Genomic DNA, 19,079 nt, shown 5'->3' on the forward strand with positions numbered 1-19,079 from the left:
TTTTTTTTTTTTTTAAAGAATCATAGCAAAGAAAAAAGGGAGTAGTTTAAAAACATTTCCTAACACTATCTAGAAATATGTTGCTGTGGATTATACAGAGATTATGATTTTTATTTATTATAACTAAGAGCTCCATTGCCTAAATAGTCTAACTCTTCAGCCCCCTAATCAGTGAATAGCAAAGTATAAGTTGTGATAGAATCTCAAAGTTCTTTAATGGGTTCTCTTCTCTCACTGCTTCAGTTGCTCCATTGCAAAGGGGTGTACTCTCTCTACCATGGTACCATTTAATGCAGTGCATCTACACTGATGAGCATACAATAATTTAGTGCTCTTCATTCTGCTACTGCTTTAGTACAATCAGTAGCCATACAGGTTCCATAGAATTATATGCTGGGGTAAGTGCCTGACTTCAGCAAGTGGTTAGGACACTGAAAAGTACAGTCTAATCAGGAGTAAAAGTGCCAATCATTCATAGATTACACACCCTTGGCTATTACTTTCACTCTTACAGGTTTTATACCGGCTCACTTTCAGCCTTGAACACCCACTTTCAACACATATTTCTACATCAAAATAAGTCTAGATTAGTTAGAAAAAAGTAAGTTAAATTAAAAAAAAAAACAAAAAACTTTATTTTCAGATTTGACAAGTATTAGAATTCTAATCTCAAAAAAGTAAAAATATACAGAAAGTTTTACTGGATATCTATCAATGTTTTGACAGTTATTTTTAAAATATTTTTTTAAATGACAAGTCCTAATGTTTAATTCAAAAATTACTGGCTTTTAATGTGTGTTCCATTTAAATTAGTGAACATTCCATCATGACATTCATATTCTAGTATGTCACCTCCTACATAGTACTATCAAGCATGTATATTTAAATTAAATTATTTTTTAAATGTCATTGTAGACTTTCTTCCATTTAGGAATTACTTATTTTGATATCAAATAGATAGTTGAACTAGATTACCTTTGAACTTCCTCTCAACTCTGAAATGATTGGTTCTATATGTCAGTAGTCAGGTCAATATTACTAACTGTAGAAAAGAACAGAATTTGTCTGCATTGCATAAATTAACAGGCATAAAAATGCCTCCGATCTAATATGAATATCTTCTCCCATTTGCCACAGAGCCTTAAGTCTTTCACCCTATTGAGTTATTTTTCAAAAGTGCTCTTAAGGCTTATGAATTTTATTTGGGTTCAGGAATTATACTACAAAGGAAGGATAATCAATTAACTTAAATTAATTTACCTAATTACTATAAATTGTCACATTAAAAATGAGGCTCACAAACAAGATTTGAGGTAAATAGTTGTGTAATGAACATAATATTATTCTGTGCTGACCCAGTTCATCACATTTATAAGCAGCTTCTCAGCCAACTGTCTCTCTGCCTTTCTCTGCCTTCACATAAAAGGGCACTTCTAGGAATTTTTATCTTCCCATCATCTAGTAAGGCCTTTGCAGAATCTTCCTCTAGGGTCTAGTTATATCTCCTCATTGTATCTTTGGATTTGATATTTTTATATTGTACTTTCTTTCTAAACCTACAGACACATCCATTGTCTTGAGCCAGCCCATTCTAATCTTCCCTAGTTTCCATATCCCCAGCTTCTGAGAGCCCTGGAACTCTGGCTTGACATGGAGGAAAGTCAGGTTATAAAGTCCCTTATGGTAGAATTATAGAGGAAGAGAAAAAGAGGGGCCGGTCTAAGTAGCCAGGTAGCAAAAAGGAGGAATGGTAAAGCCTTAAGACAAATGTGGTTTAATTTATAACTTTTTCCTAACACCCATCAGTCATAGCAACACTAGAGTGTGGCTAAATTGCCATAAACATTTTAAAGCAGGTGCATTAAATGGAATGGTATACATATATAAAGCCAAAAAAAATCCTTTGGTTCACTTATTGTAAATATGCAAAAACTAAAGCAAAACTGATAATTTTAATTTTGAATTGAACAAATATACTGGTTTAAATATCCATTTGACCTTTAGAACCAATATGTTATAGATTTGTGCCCATTTATTATATTACTAGCAACTTATTTTCATAAAACTATAAACCACAGACATTCCCATGGAAACTGTGTATTTTTCAAACTCTGTAAGCTAATATTATCATCAAGCCAACCACCTAGAAGTGAAGGCATTTATATATCAGTTCTATTCCATTATCAGTTCTAGTCAGTAAATCTCCTTTGTGCAGCATTACATTATCATGTACCATCCCTCTCTGGTTACATTCTGTTATTGTCAGAAACCATTTCCTTGTAGAAAGAGAGAAAGTGCCTCTTTGTATAGGGTTTATTACATTACACTCTCCTTGTGTATCCACAGCAATATTGTACGGATCGATAGAAACAGCAAAGAACAAGCCTTCTACTTCCTTAGTCCATCAATATTTAAAATCGGAACTCTCAGTGGTGGGAAAAAGAAGAACACATAACTTTACCTAATTGTTCTCAGGGATTGCTCCCCCAAAATAAACAGGGCTTCATAAACCAAGTCAATAATTCAAACAATAAACCAAAAAATAAAAGAATTTCTGTCTTTGCAATTTTGTATACAAATATGTTTTGTAAATAATTAAACACACTATCTCAGGGAAATCCTTGAAATTATAACATGAGGTTATGTTATAAAAGGAGACAGAAGCAGCAGCTTACTGCACAAATCCAATGCTTTGCTCAATTCGACTTCAAAAGAGAATCCCATCCCATGCCTAATTTTTCAATTGCTAATAAAAGCGAGCAGGAGGGCATTCATTATTTTTATCAAAACACCATAATTTGAAAATGTATGAAATGGAACCAGATTTGGAGAAGTTAGGAAAAGCCAGGTGGAATATCATGTGTAATATCTTCCTATATTATTTCCAATCTAATTCAACCCACAAAAAATTAGCATTATCCTATTGTTACTAGTTTATCTCAAGGCTATTTCATTAGCAAATCAAACTCTCACTGAGTATTTACAGAAGGCTAAACACTGTGTAGAAACCATTAGATTCATTTTCAGATAAGAGGTAAAAGGCAGGCAGTTTTGAAACATGAAATTCAAACACTTAAGAGTGGAACACTTGCTTTAGCAATTTTAACTAGAAAGAAAAGATAATTTCTTCTTTTCCTTTCTTTCCCCTCTTCTTCTCCTTCTCTTCTTCATTTTGTCCCTTCTTCCCTCCTTCCCTTTCTTTCTCCTTCTTTTCTTCCACAAATAATCACTGAGTACCTATATGTTCCAGATAATGATCAGAACTGAGTAAATAACAGCAAACAGAACTGACCAGTTTTGCTTATATTATTCTGGGGAAGTCAGATGTAAAACAAATAAATTAATTAATTCATTTTAAATGATAGTGCTATAGTGAAAATAAAATTGAAAAGTCATATAGTGATAGAGAGGTGTGCATAATTAAATAAAATTGGGAAATAAAATAGTGATGGAAAGGGTATATTCCATTAAAGAGAATGGTCAGAGAATGTCATTCTGAATGCTGATATTTTAGTTAAGATTTGAATGATAATGTATACATCATACAGACAAGTATTGCAGGCAGATGAAACAGCAAGTGGAAAGACTTCAAGTCAAGAGCAATGTGGGTGAAGAAGGACCAGGAAACCAGTATGACCGGAATGTGATGAAAGGAGTGCTGTGGGAGATAAGATTGGAAAGGTAAATGGTACCAGACCTTAGGCCCTGATAGGTCCTGTGAGAAATTTAAATTTTATTCTCAAAGTGAGTAAAAGTTATTGGCAGATTTTAAGCAAGAGAATGGCATGATCTGGTTTGTATTTTAGTAGATCACTTTAACTATTATGTGGAGTATGAATTTTGGAGGGGAAGCAGAAACACAAAAACCAGTTAAGAATCTATTGCACAGTCCAGGAGAGAGATGGGTAATTCAAATCAATTAATCAATTTCTTTTGAACAGATTTTTGTTAATTAGAAACTTCCTGTAAGAGAAGGATTTATGTAAGGATCAGTGGCAACTGAAAATTTCTCTGGATTTCTAAGTATGGATCAAAGGATTAAAATAAAACAAAAAATCTTTTTCTTTAATGTCGATATTGGTCTACTACATTTCTAATCAAAAGGAACTGCAAAAAGGAAATAAGGAAAGAAAAAATTATAACACCTTTCTGGAAGGACAAAAAAGATGATAACTTACCATTTTTGACTTTGCAAGATCTGTTGTCTGGCTGCATTATGTAGCCCTCCACACAACTGCAAGCATAGGACCCATATGTATTTCTGCAGGTCTGGCTGCAAGTACCATAAATAGCACACTCGTCTTGATCTAAAAGAAAAGTTGTCATCATTTTTAAGCAAATTTATTGTTGGGCTTTTTTTTTTTTTTGAAGAAAACATTATTTCAAACTTTGGAAATAGACTTTTCAAAACCACATTAAAATAATAATAAATAAATAAAATTATAAAATCAGCTAACTATTGTTGCTTTAATAGTTATAGAGATATAAGATGAAACTTAATATCAGATCTTTTTATTTTAAAATAAGCTTTATTAGTATTTTTAATGAACAGGCTAGAACTAGTCAGATATTTTTGCAAAGGTATAAAACACACTCAAATAGATATTTGCTAAATATTTCTAATGTTTATGACACTGATTTTTTCACTATTTTAACAAAGCGTTAGTTTACTAACATAGTTTGCAATGAACAGATTAAATAAGAGGTCTGAGTCAAGCTATGCAAACCACCTCACTAAATCAAAAAGAAATTACTAAGCATTTATTGAAAAGAGAAATTTCATCTTAATTAAACTTTGTTTTAATATCTATGATCCTCCTTATATTCCGTCTCTCCTTCCACTCCCTATGCTTCCTTCCTGCAGCAACTTGTTCAAATCTCTATAAAAAGCAGGTACTTCATGATTCTTAACCAACCTGGCAAACAAACAAAAAAAATCCTGTCAGCTAACAATTTAGATTAATATGTATATTCGGTTTGTTCTGTGTACTAAGCATATTGTACCAATCCTCAAAGAAAACAAAATTGATAAACCATAATTCATACCCTTCAATGAAACAAGTCTAATGAAATGTAATTTTGATTCTATGGCTGTCCTTATGATAGAGGAACACTCTAGTTATGAGAGAAACATGAAGTTAAACTTCTTGGAGTTAGAGGGAGAATGTTAAGTGAAGGCTGCATATTGAGCTGAGTTTCAAGGATAATTTGGATTTCCTCAAACTGAATAAAAAGAAATGAGATCAGGGGCATTCCAGTTTAACAAAATAGCATGTAAAAAGGCACTGGGATGACATCCTGAGGATTTCAAAGAAGTGTAAGGAGTCAAGTGGAGTGGAGTGTATAAGGCAAGTGGTAAGAGATGACACCAGGGAAGCAGTTTTAGGGGCAGATAAAAGAAAAGACCTAGAAAATTAGTTATGTGCTAATTTCACACAAAAATTGTATTTTGAAGTCATTATATTTTGAACTAAGTCAGTGGCAAGGGAAATGGAGGAAAGGAAATGGACCCAAATGTTTAAGAAATAGAATAGACAATGTGTGAAGATTGGTTATGATGGAAATAAACGGTGGTACAATTTTATATAAAGTATAAATTTGAGTGGCAATATCATGGATGGAAATAATGAATTTGGTTTTAATGTGTTAAATTTGAGGAATCTGTAGGGGATTCTTGAGTAAATGACTGACAAGTATTTGGGAGTTAATAGCATATGGGTAATAGATTAAAAATAAAATATAACAAAATAGCAGGGGTTAGATCTCACAGAGAGAGAAAGGGGAAGTGAGAAAAACTTGTCTGTAGCAAAATACTCCAGGACACCAATATGAAAAAGGCAGGTAAGAAAGAAGAGTCCATGAGCTTCCTATGCAGGAGATTTCATGAGAAATCTAAGGAGTTAAAAAAGGTGAGCATTTCAAGAATATCAAGGTGTTCAAAAGTGTTACATTCAATGAAGAAATCCAGTAAAACAGATATTGAAATTGTCACTTAGTTTTGGCAGTTAGGACATTCTTGTAGTGACCTCCGTGTAATGAAAAGGCAACACATTTGTAAATGGTAGGCAGATCTCCTTAATTGGAATGTGCTTTTGTTTCACTTAGTCCCTAAATGGAATACAGTATACAAACTTTGGCCTATTAATGGAGTTTTGTCTTTGGAGCTTCCGTTTCTGGCACAAAGTTCCTAAAAACCTTGTAGTTTTTTGAGAAATAGGAGTGTCCTTTGTTATTTATAAAGAGGTCCTTTGGAATGCATCTGAGTTTATGCTAATGAGATGACTCAGGGTGGGACTATGAGATAATGTCAGGATAGAGGATGGTCACCAGAAAGACCAAACAGAAACTCTCAGCCCCACCACTATCTGACCTCTCAAACTAAGGAAGGCATTTATCAAGGAAAAACAAAATGATTACTGAGAAGTTAATGGGCTATTTTATTTTGAAAATTGTGCATTTGTATCACATTAGTTTGCACTTTTCTTAGATTTCTTTAGCTTTATATTATAGCTTGCATTCATGAATGGCTTGTTTGAAGTAAGTAACTTTGGAGATAGAAACAATAGTATTTAAAGCTAAGTCTATAGTGATAATAAAATAAATTAAATCTTATATTTGGTAAAATCCAGTTCACAGTGGCAGAAATGATTCTTAATTATTTTTACAGATGTTTCAACTTTATTTTCTTTTTTTCTGATATGATTATGCTATCCAGGAGAGCAATGTGATTAACGATTTCTTCTGTTCTTTCTCCTTAGCAAGAATGCATTGCTGTGACATTGATATGATTCCACGAAATTGGCCGAAAAGGAATAGGCATGTCATTACTTGTAATGCTGCCTTCTTTCTCCTTTTAAGGACAGAAAATATCCTGGAAATATGGCTTCAGGAAAGTGTAAATGATGATTAGATCTGGCCATTCAGGAGTGCAGAAGAAGTAAAAGAATCTCCTATTCCACTGGGGACCTTCCATAATGATTGCTATGTAACCCCTTACTTATTATGTTCAACAAAGGAAATCGATTATGGTTATTTTTTATGGATTTAATTAAGAGATTCAGGAGAAAGAGATACATGCAAAAGGAAATGAAAACCCCTACTCTTTTAGGAGTCAGGTGTAGCAAAAGAGTAAGAAGGATGCAGTATAAATATGTTAGTCTACCTTGTGTAAATGACAAGTGCTGTTTTAAACTAAAAATTGTAGGCATGCCTAGAGGTACTATTCATATTTGGCTTACTCTTGTTATTATAAAAGGTCTAGTGTTGCCAAAGCTTCTGATTTTTTTTTTTTTTTCAGAATCTGAGCCTTTGTGTGCAATCTCCTGATTTTTAAGTGTTGGCTTAAAAATGATGTGAGTCAAATAAATATATCAGTCTAGTCTCTCTATAGTCTGATTATACAATTAGATAATGGGTGGGTCTGATAGACATTTAATAATAAATGTTTTATTAACATTTATATAATTCAGAAAACAAACAATAAACTAAAAATTGAAGACCCAGATATTCACTAAAAAGCAGTGAACCTTTTCAGTTTAAGAATTAATGGGATCTGAGGACCTATTTTAGTTCAATCCTATTACTAAGAAGATGTATGGACTTAAGTAAGTCACTTAATTCCTCAGGTATCACTTTTCTCACTTTTGTCATTAGGATTTCGAAAAATAATCTCTCTGAGGGCTCTTTTAATTTAAGAGTAAAAGTGATAATATTAAAGCAAAAGTGTAAAGTAATCATCAAAGTGCTGACTTCTTTGGAAAATATTCTGTTTTTTAATATCTCTGGAAATGTAGATATTCCTCAATTTTATATGTAGATTTCATATTTTGTGTTTTCTATACTTAGCGTATAAATACTATATAAAATAAAATAATCCATAGTTTCTATTGTGGATGTATTATATATATGGAGAAGTAACTTAGAATTCTTCAGTATAGCAGAGTGGAGTCATTTCAGAAAGTAAACATTTGCTCTAGAGCATTCACAAAAGCGAGAACTTAGACATTAATAAATATAAATATTGTATGTTCATCATTATTGTTATTGATAAAATGTCAATTGGCATTTACCAATGCAAAAATTATTTTTAAAATTACATGATTATTATTAACCTAACTTAGTTAATAACAAAGATATACTACACTGCAGCTATATAATAACCACAAAACATTTAGGAAGTTAAAATAATTAAATCCAATGTTTTAATGGTTAACCAAAGTGCTTCCCACTGTTAACATATCCTATGTTTGATGTTCTTGTAACATGAATTGAAAACTCATTAGTATAAATGCATACCTGTGACTTTTACGTTTGTGGTTTTTGGGAGAGTGACAACTTTTAAAACCCAGAGGGGGAAATGTTAATGTGAACACTGTGTGTATAACATGGTAGATACTCAAAGATAATTTGCTAAATTTCTGTTCAATAAGCCTCTGTAAAAGAAAAAATTGAATAGAGTAACATGTCGTACTTACCATTACAGCTTCTCCCATCTTCTGTTACTTCAAATCCATCCTCGCAGTAACATCTTGTACTATTTCTGACTATTGCACATTTATACTGACAATTCAACTGTTGGCAATTGGGTAATAGTTCTATAAAGGAAAACCAAAAATATTATCTTTAAGTAACTATACACACATATTTTGCACTTAAATTTAAATAGTTAATATTTACTCAGCATATAACGCTAATAATACAGTTTTGATTGGTGTTCTCCAAAGTTTCTCTGATTGGTCAAGAGAACAAACAGTATCTATTCTCTCTAAAATACATCTGTTTGCATTTGTTTGAAGTATTGTTAATAAAATACCAGGTCAATCTGTTCAGTCTTTCACTTTTTAACTTATTACCTATATTCGAAGTCACAAATCTTTTCGAATTCTGGTAAATTAAATTATTTCAAGAGGAAAAATGTCAACTCAGTGGTTGATTTCGCCATTTAGGCCTTTTTATTTGACATGTCAATTGATTTTCTATCTTTCTAGAGCTGTTTTGATTTACCAATCCATGTGTAACCTTCATAACAATCAATGTGAATATATTCCATTTCAATAATTTATCTTTCATTGATGGCAAAATATTAGACAAATAGTGGACATAATATATTTCATTATATCTACACTCTTTGAGAACAAATACATCATCGAAGCAAGGCCTCAGAGCAAATTAGGATTCGGTATGATAAATGCATGAAACAGAGATGAAGTGACAGGAGCATATTCATTGCACAAATAACGTCTAACAGGAAAAAGATTAGCTAAACTAAAAAAATTTATAGATAGAATGTGTGACTGATTTTGCTCTCTGAAAATAGGGCTATTAATGGATTGTAACACGCCCCCCCACACACTTTGGGGAGAACAATAAGGATTTTGAAAATTAAAGTAAAATGATTAAAATATGTTGATATTTGCCACATGTTTGGCTGGTGGTTCAGAAAAATTATAAATTGTAATAAAATTTATGAGAAGTCCAATGTGGAAAAGAACAGCTAAAACATACCAAACTGAACATTTGGTATTTTATTAAAAATTTAATTCTGTATAGCATTTTCTTAGCCCAATTACTTATTAACTCTTTTATCTATTTTGTGCATGTTCTCTTCTTAAAACTCCAAATTTCCTTCCTAATAATCACACATACCATAATCTTGCCTCTTCTCTGAGAAAACAGAAGCAATTAAAAGAGATTTTCCACAGAGTTATGCTTTGTATTTATTCATCTCTGCATATTCTTGTCCTTTTTGCTTTTCAAACTTGGTTGAACTCATAATCAAAGCCCTAACTCCAACTCCTGTGCACAAATCCCATCCCCTCTCACCTAGTCAAGGATATCACTTCAGCTATTCTCTACATCCTATCATAATCTTTTTCCTAAAAAAAAATATACATTTATATATACAAAATATATATACATATGTGTATACATATATATGTGTGTGTGTGTGTGTGTGTGTGTGTATTAGAACAAACTAAAACTCTTTTCTTTTTTTGTGAATTAACTTTTACTACAACACAATTATGCCCCTTTGTTTAAATATTACCTATGCTGCTTTTACACTACAAAAACATAGCTGACTAGTTGCCTCAAAGACCTATGCCCACAAAGCTTAAAATATTTACTATAAGCCTTTCCAGAAGTTTTCTGACTCCTTTACTAGTACCTTCTCAGCATCAAACATGCTCTTATTTTTCCCCAACTTAAACACAAAGAACCTTGACCTTTCTTCCCCTACTAGTCACCATTGTCCAATTCTTCTTTATAACAAAACAAAAAAGTTTATCCACACCCACTGTCTCTCTTTCTCTCTGTTTCTATTTTAGGTCCATTCCATCAAGCTTTCATATACATGGTTCCACAAAAATTGCTCATGTAAATATCTCTAATGGCCTTGATGCTGATAAATACAATGGCCCTTTCTCAGTCCTCATCTTAACTTGACTTAGCAGTGGCAATAGACATAGGTAACACTTATTCCTGATAGAGATTCATCGCTTTGCTTTCACTGCTCCACACTCTTGGTTTTCCTCCTATTTCACAGCCTATTTTTCAGGGTTCCTCTTCTTCTTGTCAACCTCCTAAGGTTGGAGTGCCCCAGAGCAGAAAAATGTGGTCTTTTTTCTATTCTCTATCAATATGTTACTGGGAAATTCATCACAAATCATGGCTACCTCTCTGACTGAAATGCGACTGCTGTATCATAACTTAGAAGTTAGCTGTATCCTCTTCAATGTCTAATTTTCATTGCTCAGGTTACTATCAATAATTTATATTAAGATTCTTTCTTCTTGAAAAACCTGGAACAATTTCTGTTTCCTTTACATAAATTCAACCAATACGCGAATCATCTATATCTGATTAGTAGGTTTAGACTTGGGGTCAATGCTAATTATATGCTAGTATAAATGTCAATATTTATATAATGTACAGAAAGTAGTAACTTAGTCTGTAAAAAATATATTATCAATAAAAATATGAAATAAGTGGTTCTGGTTCCTTGGAAATTATGGTACTTTCACTTTGAATTATGATAGTTTACATAATGATTTCCCCTCACCAATACCTAAAGCTACAAATTAAAAATCTAATATTCGTCAAGTTCTTTAAATATGCAATCTTTTGAAACCCTGCAACAGTCAAACATGTATTATTGTAATTTACACTTTATAGATGAGGAAACCGATGGCTGATAACGAACCCAAGATTATACAGCAAATATATGAAACAGCATTCAAAACAAAGTCATTCTGACTACAAAGCCTATATTCTTAAATAATGCCTCTAATTCCCACTGTACAATCTGGCAATGGTTGGAACCATGGTGTATACTTTGTTTGTCATTAGTAATAATTAGTAAAGGCTTAGTAATACACTATATATAGGAAAAGTTTCATAATTTTTATAAGATGACTGAATCAATAACTCAATAAAATAGCTTAACTCTGTAATGAGAATTAACACTCACAGGTGTCATTTCTACTTATTAAATTAACCTGGATTCTAAAGATATTTCATTTACATCTTCGGGTTAGGTAATAGAGTTGTCAAATCTTGTTTCATTATGGTGGAATCAATCCAAAATTGTCTTGCATATATAGGCTACTTTAGCTCAACATTGATTGAGCACCTAGTCAATGCTAAGTATTCTTCTACCAGAGTTCCACAGATGCAAAATTGTTTTAGACAAATTAAGCGATTACAACATGAGAGTGGAAGTGGATGGGGTTAAGTGGGAAGAACAATAATGTTAAACAAAAGCTACAATTCATAGATGAAAAACATATATGCTAAATAAAAATACAAATGGCATGAGCTGGAAGAAGTATTCATCCAGAGACTAGAAAGAGAGGTAAGTATCCAGAAAATAGTTGTGAGAGAAATTTAACTTAAGTTGATATTTAAAAGTTAAGAAGAGTTCAGTAGATTAAATTTATTTAAGTGCATCACAGATAAAGTGGACAATATAAGAAAATAAATAAAAAGACATGAAAATATACAAAAAGTACAATGACAAATAATGCTGTGTAACTAAACCATAATGTTTGATATGGTAGAAAATGAGGCTGAATTGTTGTTTGGGACCAGGTCAAAATGAATTTATTCTTATATTAAGTAGAATATTATATCTTGGTAATGGGATTCATTGCCTTTTATTGAAGACAGAAATGACTTACTCTGACATATTGTTTGAAAGTACCTAATAGCTGAGAGAAAGGTGGGTGAAAATAGTACAGGAAGAAATGTCATTAAAAGGCTAAAAATAGCAAAGGCATAAAATAAGACTATGAATATTTAGACAAACGAATGGCCAAAAACTTGGTGAAAGCATAATGACACTGAATTAATAGTACCCAAATGAATTAAGAGAAACAAGAGGACTGGAAGTTTGGGGTCAATAGTAAATTTGCCTTTGAGTGTTTAGTTGAAAATGTTGACAAGACAATGGACAGAAGAAAGTTAAGAAATTTGAGTCTATCTTAGAACAGAAGTCTGGACTGGACATTTAGATTTGGAAGTCATAAATGAAAAGTTTGTAATTAAAGCCCAAAGAGGAAGGAATCATGTTTTATAAAAAATATTTCTAATACAACTAAAATCCAGAGACCTTTTATATGTGAAAGACAAGCAGAAGAAGAGGTATCAACAAAGAAAACAGAAATAATCAAATATATAGATGAAGAACCTAGAAAGCTTCACAAAACCTAAAGAATAGTTCATTCAAGTAAGCAGAGCAATAAATGTTAAAATCTGAGAAATATACTTGGATAAAGCCCTCCAAATACACTGGGTTTCCTAAAAAGAGTAATTAAGTCTTTTAAAAAAGGGTTTCAGTGGAGCAGAGAGGATAAAGATAAATGTAGTAAGAGTTCGGGACAGAAAGAGGAAATAGGAAAGGTTTCTCATAGAAAAGACTTAAATATATTATAGGATGAAGAGAAGGAAGTTAGGAGCATTACCTAATTTATTTAGTCTGTACCTTAAGGCAGGCATATTAACTCAATGCTTTAATGTATTTTAAATGTATTATTTTTTCCCACCTAATCCCTATAGCCCAACTTCTTTTTTTTCCCCATCTCAATGCAAAATAGAAAATCTACAGACTTTTGGTTCCATCTTTCTGCTCTCTCCAATCAAATCCAATGCATGCTGAAAAATGATACCAACATGATGGGGAGAACTGAGAAGAAATAGGAGAAAATGGGGGAAAATGAGTATCGAAGGCCAGACTTCACACATGGTTTTGAGTATTACGTGAGGGGCATGTGGTCGAAAATAGCAAAAGAGACAAGGGCAACTTAGCTTTTAGTTTATTGAATTTATCTGTATAAATCGTATATGTACAGAGAGATAATAGGGAGACAATTAAACAGTATATGATACCAGGTGAAATGGTAAATATTTATTCTTCCAGCAGATCATGAAGGAACATAAAGAACTAACAACATGAAAAACTAAAATTTAAAATTTATCTTGACTCTGTGAAAGCAACACTAATTATTGTAATGTTGTCTACTTGAACTGCTTACCACTTATGCTTAATTATGTGCAACATTATAATGATTATGTGTGTAATTAAAAATGCACGAGATTAATTTTGTTAGAAAGCTTATTTGAGTAGAACAGAAATTTTGTACTTGAGTCATCAGTCTTCATAGAGTACTTTTTATGAAGCATGGTCACTGGTTCATGCAACATTATCATTGGTTTGAATCTTAGAATGAAATAGACCACAAGTATGTAAGGTATAAAATATGCAAGTCAGAATACAGATATGTAAATATTATACCTAATCTGAATTCTTCAGCATTATTATAAAAGGAAAGTGGCTTTTTAATTAAAGGAGAGGAGATATTATTTCAGGAATCAAATCTCATTAAATTGATGAAGACTCACTCCATTCTATTAGTTTTAACGAATCTTTGTATATCCTTTTCAAAGTTGTATAGCAGAATATTATAAAAATGTGAGTATATCTTCTCTGTCAAATACAAAATAACAGTTTATAAGTAGTGAGTAGCTCTGAGGCATCGAAGTTTCTAAGCCACCTTTTATCTTAGAAATAGATTTCTCAATTTGTATTACTAGTAAATTGTAAGAAAAGTTCTAAAAGGATAGAAAACTAATTCATACAAAATCTCATATCTCTTTCTTACTTATTTTTTTCTTTTCTCTGAGAGTTGATACAGTATCATGCGTAAGGCCTGGACTCTGAAGCCAGAGTACCTAAGCTCTAACCCAGGTTTTATTAATTTTAAGCTGTATGAGTGTGGCAAAAAATAGCTAATGTTCACCAAACTTGTTTCTTCTTCATGAGCAAATAAAATAATGACATTTTCCAGTTGACTTGTCATTAGGTTGGTGCCATATATCTGGCTTCTAGACGCTATAATATAGGCAAAATTAACATGTACTGCTTCCTGAAATGGCCCCTAAAACATGCTGACAATATTCCACTTTCATTTGTCAGCCTTGTGGTTGCAAGGAATCCAATAGAAGACTCACAGGACCTGGGGATGGTAGAGGCCCAAAGATGGAGAAGCCTGAAACAGCACATGGGAAGTATCCACTGAATCTAACTGGACTGTGATATGGGTGAAAATGTGAATTTTTGATGCGATAAACCCTTGATGTACCAGGGTTGTTTGTTACATACTACCATGGTGATGGGTAAATGACTTAAGCTCGCTGTAATATGAATATTATTCTCTTAAGCAATGTATATCCATATTTAATTTGCTACATAAGTATGGACCAATTAACAACTCAGATAATCAATTTTCACTAAATACTTATAGTAGTCTGCAGTTTTAGGGAGTGTTATGCTTTTTAACAGCATTGGGATTTAGAATCCATGTCTATAAATGTATGCAGGTTGATGATTTAGAAAACATACAAATGAATTTTGCTAACCTGCCTCAGAGTAAAAACAAAACAGTAGAGAAAGATGATTAGAAGCTGATAATCTGATTCCAACAATTATAATAATTATAAGTTTTTACTGTTAGTAGGTTTCTTCCCTTATTAGTCCTGTTTATATAAATATCTATAAGCCAGCGAACTGCTGTTTGTAATCCTGTATGTGTAGCCATCAAGTTCATCCATGGTGTGGTCAACAGCAATATGCTGGCAGCTTTTATGACCTATAATCAAAACATTCACATTGATCGAGTACTGGATTCAGCAAGATAGTGAGAACATAGCTGGTTATTTTATTCATGTGCTTCTAAGTTATATGTTTCTCCCTGAGAAAAAAATTAGAACTCTTGTAATCTCCTTGGAAATACAAAAAGATTATAGGTACCTTTCCAAATACATGTTATGTGAGACATTATTTTACAAAATGGGATGATGTTTTATAATGTGTTAGTAATTGATTTGCTCCTTGAATTTGGCTTATATGAAAATTCCTTTTAATCAACAACTATAATCTTAGCAATGAAAAAAAGTTTATTCTTTTCTTATGTAGTACATTGAAAAAAATAAATATTTCATTCACTTTTTGTACTCGGGGATTGAAAAGCTGATGCAGCCACTTATCATGCCAGTCAGTTCCTCTTGTTAGCAGGACATATGCTTGGCATATTTAAAATGGTGATAATTTGTGTCACATCATTCATCCTCTCACTCCTGTTTCTTTGGCCTAGTAGAATGCGACGGTAAACTGGCTTGCAGAGATTAGGCTGTTGCTTATGACTGGTAATGTGGATTTCCTCAGATTTCTTTGCCTAATGCTAAGCTATGGTCCTGGCCTCAAATTTTCAGTGTATTTTCATATAGAAAGATAAAACATTACAGAAATGCTTTTTTAAATGTTTTTTTTTTTGCTCCATTATTATTACTATGGTATAGTTTATGTACAGTAAAATTTATTCTTTAAGTGTACAAATCTGTGAGTTTGGGCAAACACATATATCTGTGTAATCACATCATCAAGATATAGAACAGAACTATTATCCCCAGATTTTTTCTTATGCTCCTCCACAGTCAATTCCTTTCTCCATTTGCCAGTTCTTGGTAATCACTGATCTGTTTTTTATCTCAATAGTTTTATATTTTTCAGCAAGTTATATAAATGGAATCATCCAGCCAATAAGATCTTTATTAGTATAATGTACTTGAGATTTACCCATGTTATTTTATCAGTAGTTCCCTCTCTTTTGTTACTGAATAGTATTCCATTATATGAATGTACCTCAGGTTGTTTATCTGTTTCACAAGTGATGGATATTTGAGTTATTTCTAGTTTTGGTTTATTGTGAATAAATTTACTATATACATTTACATAGAAGTTTTGTGTAAATATAGGTTATTTTTTCATTTGGGTAAATATGAGAATGCTTACTTATATGGTAAAAGGACGTTTTACTTTATAAGAAACTAGCAAACTGTTTTCCAAAATGTTTTCTACTTTGCATTCCCACTACCAATATATAAATATTTCAGCTACTTGGACTTCTGCCCAGCACGTGTTATTATTAGATTTTTATTTTATTTTATTTTACCATTTTAATCAGTATGTAATGGTAACTCACTTGATTTTAATTTGTATTTCCTCATGACTAATGATATTGAACATCTTTTCAAGTACTCATTTACTGATCATATAATATCTTTGGTGAAGTGACTGTTCAATCTTTTGCCCACTTTTTATTAGGTTATTTGTTTTCTTATTATTGAGTTTTGAGAGAAAATGTTTTATGTGTGTATGTGTGTGTGTGTGTGTGTGTGTGTGCATACATACACATACACACACACACACACACACACACACATATATATATATATAATACTTTTAAAGTTTGGTCTATTTTGAGTTAGTCTTTATATGTATTATAAGATATGAATAAAGGTTCTTTTTTTCTTTGCATTAAATGTTGAACTTTTTCAGCACCATTTGTTGTGAATTTATAATTAAACACTTTCCCATAAAGAAATTGCTAGGTCTAGATGGCTTCACCGGAGAGTCTACCAAACATTTAGAGAAGAAATCATAGCAATTCTATACTAACATTTCAAGGAAAAAAAAAAAAAAAGAAAAGGAAAGGAAACATTTACCTAACTCATTTTGTGAGGCCAGAATTACTCTAATACTAAATCATGCAAATGTATTCAAGAAAAGAAAATTATAGAATAACATTCTCTTTGAACACAGATGCAAAATTTCTAACAACCCAAATCTAGCAATATATAAAACAATAATATATCATAACTATGTGAAGTTTATTATGTAATATGAGGCTGGTTTAGCATTTGAAATTCAATTAATGCAGGTCACCATATCAATACTAATACGATGATTTCAATGGATACCTAGAAAGCATTTAACAAAAAACAATATCCATTCATGATAAAAACAAAAACACTCTTGGTGATATAGTAATAGAAGGTTACTTTTTCAACCTGACTGAATTATTTTACTACAATATGAGAAACAAGTCAATAGGAGCAGGATAACTGCTCTTACCACTCATATTCAATATAGTACTGGAGGTCCTAGACAATGCATTAAGGTGAGAAAAAGAAGTTTAAAGTATAAAAATTAGAAAGAATGAAACAAACTCTATTTTCAAACAATACAATTGCCTATATAGCAAAAAAGAAAAAAAAATACCAAAAAGCCTCCAGAAATAACAAGTAATTCTTTTAAAATCCTATTTAATAAATGAACATGAGTAAACTGTCACTTGATAACTTTAATTTTGCATATTAATATCCCTCATAAGTTTACTACTCTTTCAAAAAAAAAGCAAAATATTCTTTAGTGTATATATACTATTATGAGGTGGAAGTTGTAGGCCAATTATGTGGTTTAAGAAAATATTCTATGGACTAAGTCTAACATTTATAATATGTACTTTTTGTTTTATTTACAATAATATATGTGTGTGTATGTGTACACTCAACATATAGAAATCTCCCCATCCTTTTTGATAGTTGTATATTATTACATTTTATGGAGAATTAATAATTTAATGACTAGTAATTTAATAAACCAATTACTTGCTGAAACACATTTAGTTTGTAAATATATCTGTTTAAAAATATTTTTATTTTTTCTTCTATACTGAAGAGTTTTTTCTAAGAAGTGGCTACTCAGCCAGAGACTCTTATGTACTACCTCTCCTTACATCTGCTTAGGGCCTTATAACTATTTCTAACTATGGAAGGTATGTGAAATAATATGCAACTCTTCTGCATCAAGATGTTTAAAAATGTATAACTCCTCTACCCCACATTCTCTTATTTTCTTACTGTCTGGAAAAGTTGTTTTATTTCCATGCTTTTCATGTTTTCTCATATATTTCTCTGTCTATATCAGAAATAAAATTGTGAAGTATGCCACTGCATACACTGTGAAATGTATAAACTAAGCAAAAGTTAAACCAAAGTAACAACAAGAAAAACCTGAGTGTGCACCACACCAATGTTAAGAGATTTCCCCATTTTATGTTATATCTGTAAGTTGAGGGTTTACTGAGAAAAAGAGTTCCACCATCCCAACTCACTAACACTAGATGAAAATTGCTTACTTTGGGTCTCCAAAAAAAATAATTTTTAGTAATTTGTTAACTTTAGTTTCTGATTTATTAAAAAAAAAAAAAAAACTTTTTATTTCGATGGGGAAAAATGTAAATATGCAAAACTTTTAAACAGTTTTTATTACATAGAAAATTAAAATCTAGTTACCAAGGTACAATCAAATGAGATTATTTAATGTTATAAAAAGAGAAATTTGGTTTTATTATCCATTGACAAAGCTGGCTAAATAATAAACATATAATCTTCAAATAAAATTATTGATGAAAATATTATGCAAGAAAAAATGTTTAGTTCAGTTTTAACCATAACATGATATGAGAAGATAAAATAAAGCAACACAGGCTTGTATAAGGTTCACTCACCAGGTCAAATTAATGGGAATACTGACATTACTGAATTCATAAGGAAGGTGTGAATTTTAAGCACAATAATTCTTTAGATGCATTTAGCTTATTGTCTAACACATTTTATTATTTATTTACTTATTTTTTAATATTTTTTTATTTTTCAATTATAGTTGGTATGTAATATTATAT

The 19,079-nt window shown here is 31.5% G+C and overlaps 1 protein-coding gene across 1 annotated transcript in view; it reads right to left on the reverse strand.

The window, feature by feature from the left end:
- The window catches only part of LRP1B (LDL receptor related protein 1B), a 1,647,539-nt gene that overhangs the window by 869,262 nt on the left and 759,198 nt on the right, over positions 1-19,079 (reverse strand). The window contains exons 4-5 of the mRNA XM_039855262.1: positions 8,475-8,594; positions 4,179-4,307 (exon numbers count right to left, since the gene is read on the reverse strand). Of these exons, the coding sequence (XP_039711196.1) occupies positions 4,179-4,307; positions 8,475-8,594 (249 nt within the window). The remainder of the gene's footprint in view (positions 1-4,178; positions 4,308-8,474; positions 8,595-19,079) is intronic.

The sequence above is a fragment of the Pteropus medius genome, unplaced genomic scaffold, assembly GCF_902729225.1.
Source record: "Pteropus medius unplaced genomic scaffold, Ma_sr-lr_union100, whole genome shotgun sequence".
NCBI classification, from domain to species: Eukaryota; Metazoa; Chordata; class Mammalia; order Chiroptera; family Pteropodidae; genus Pteropus; species Pteropus medius.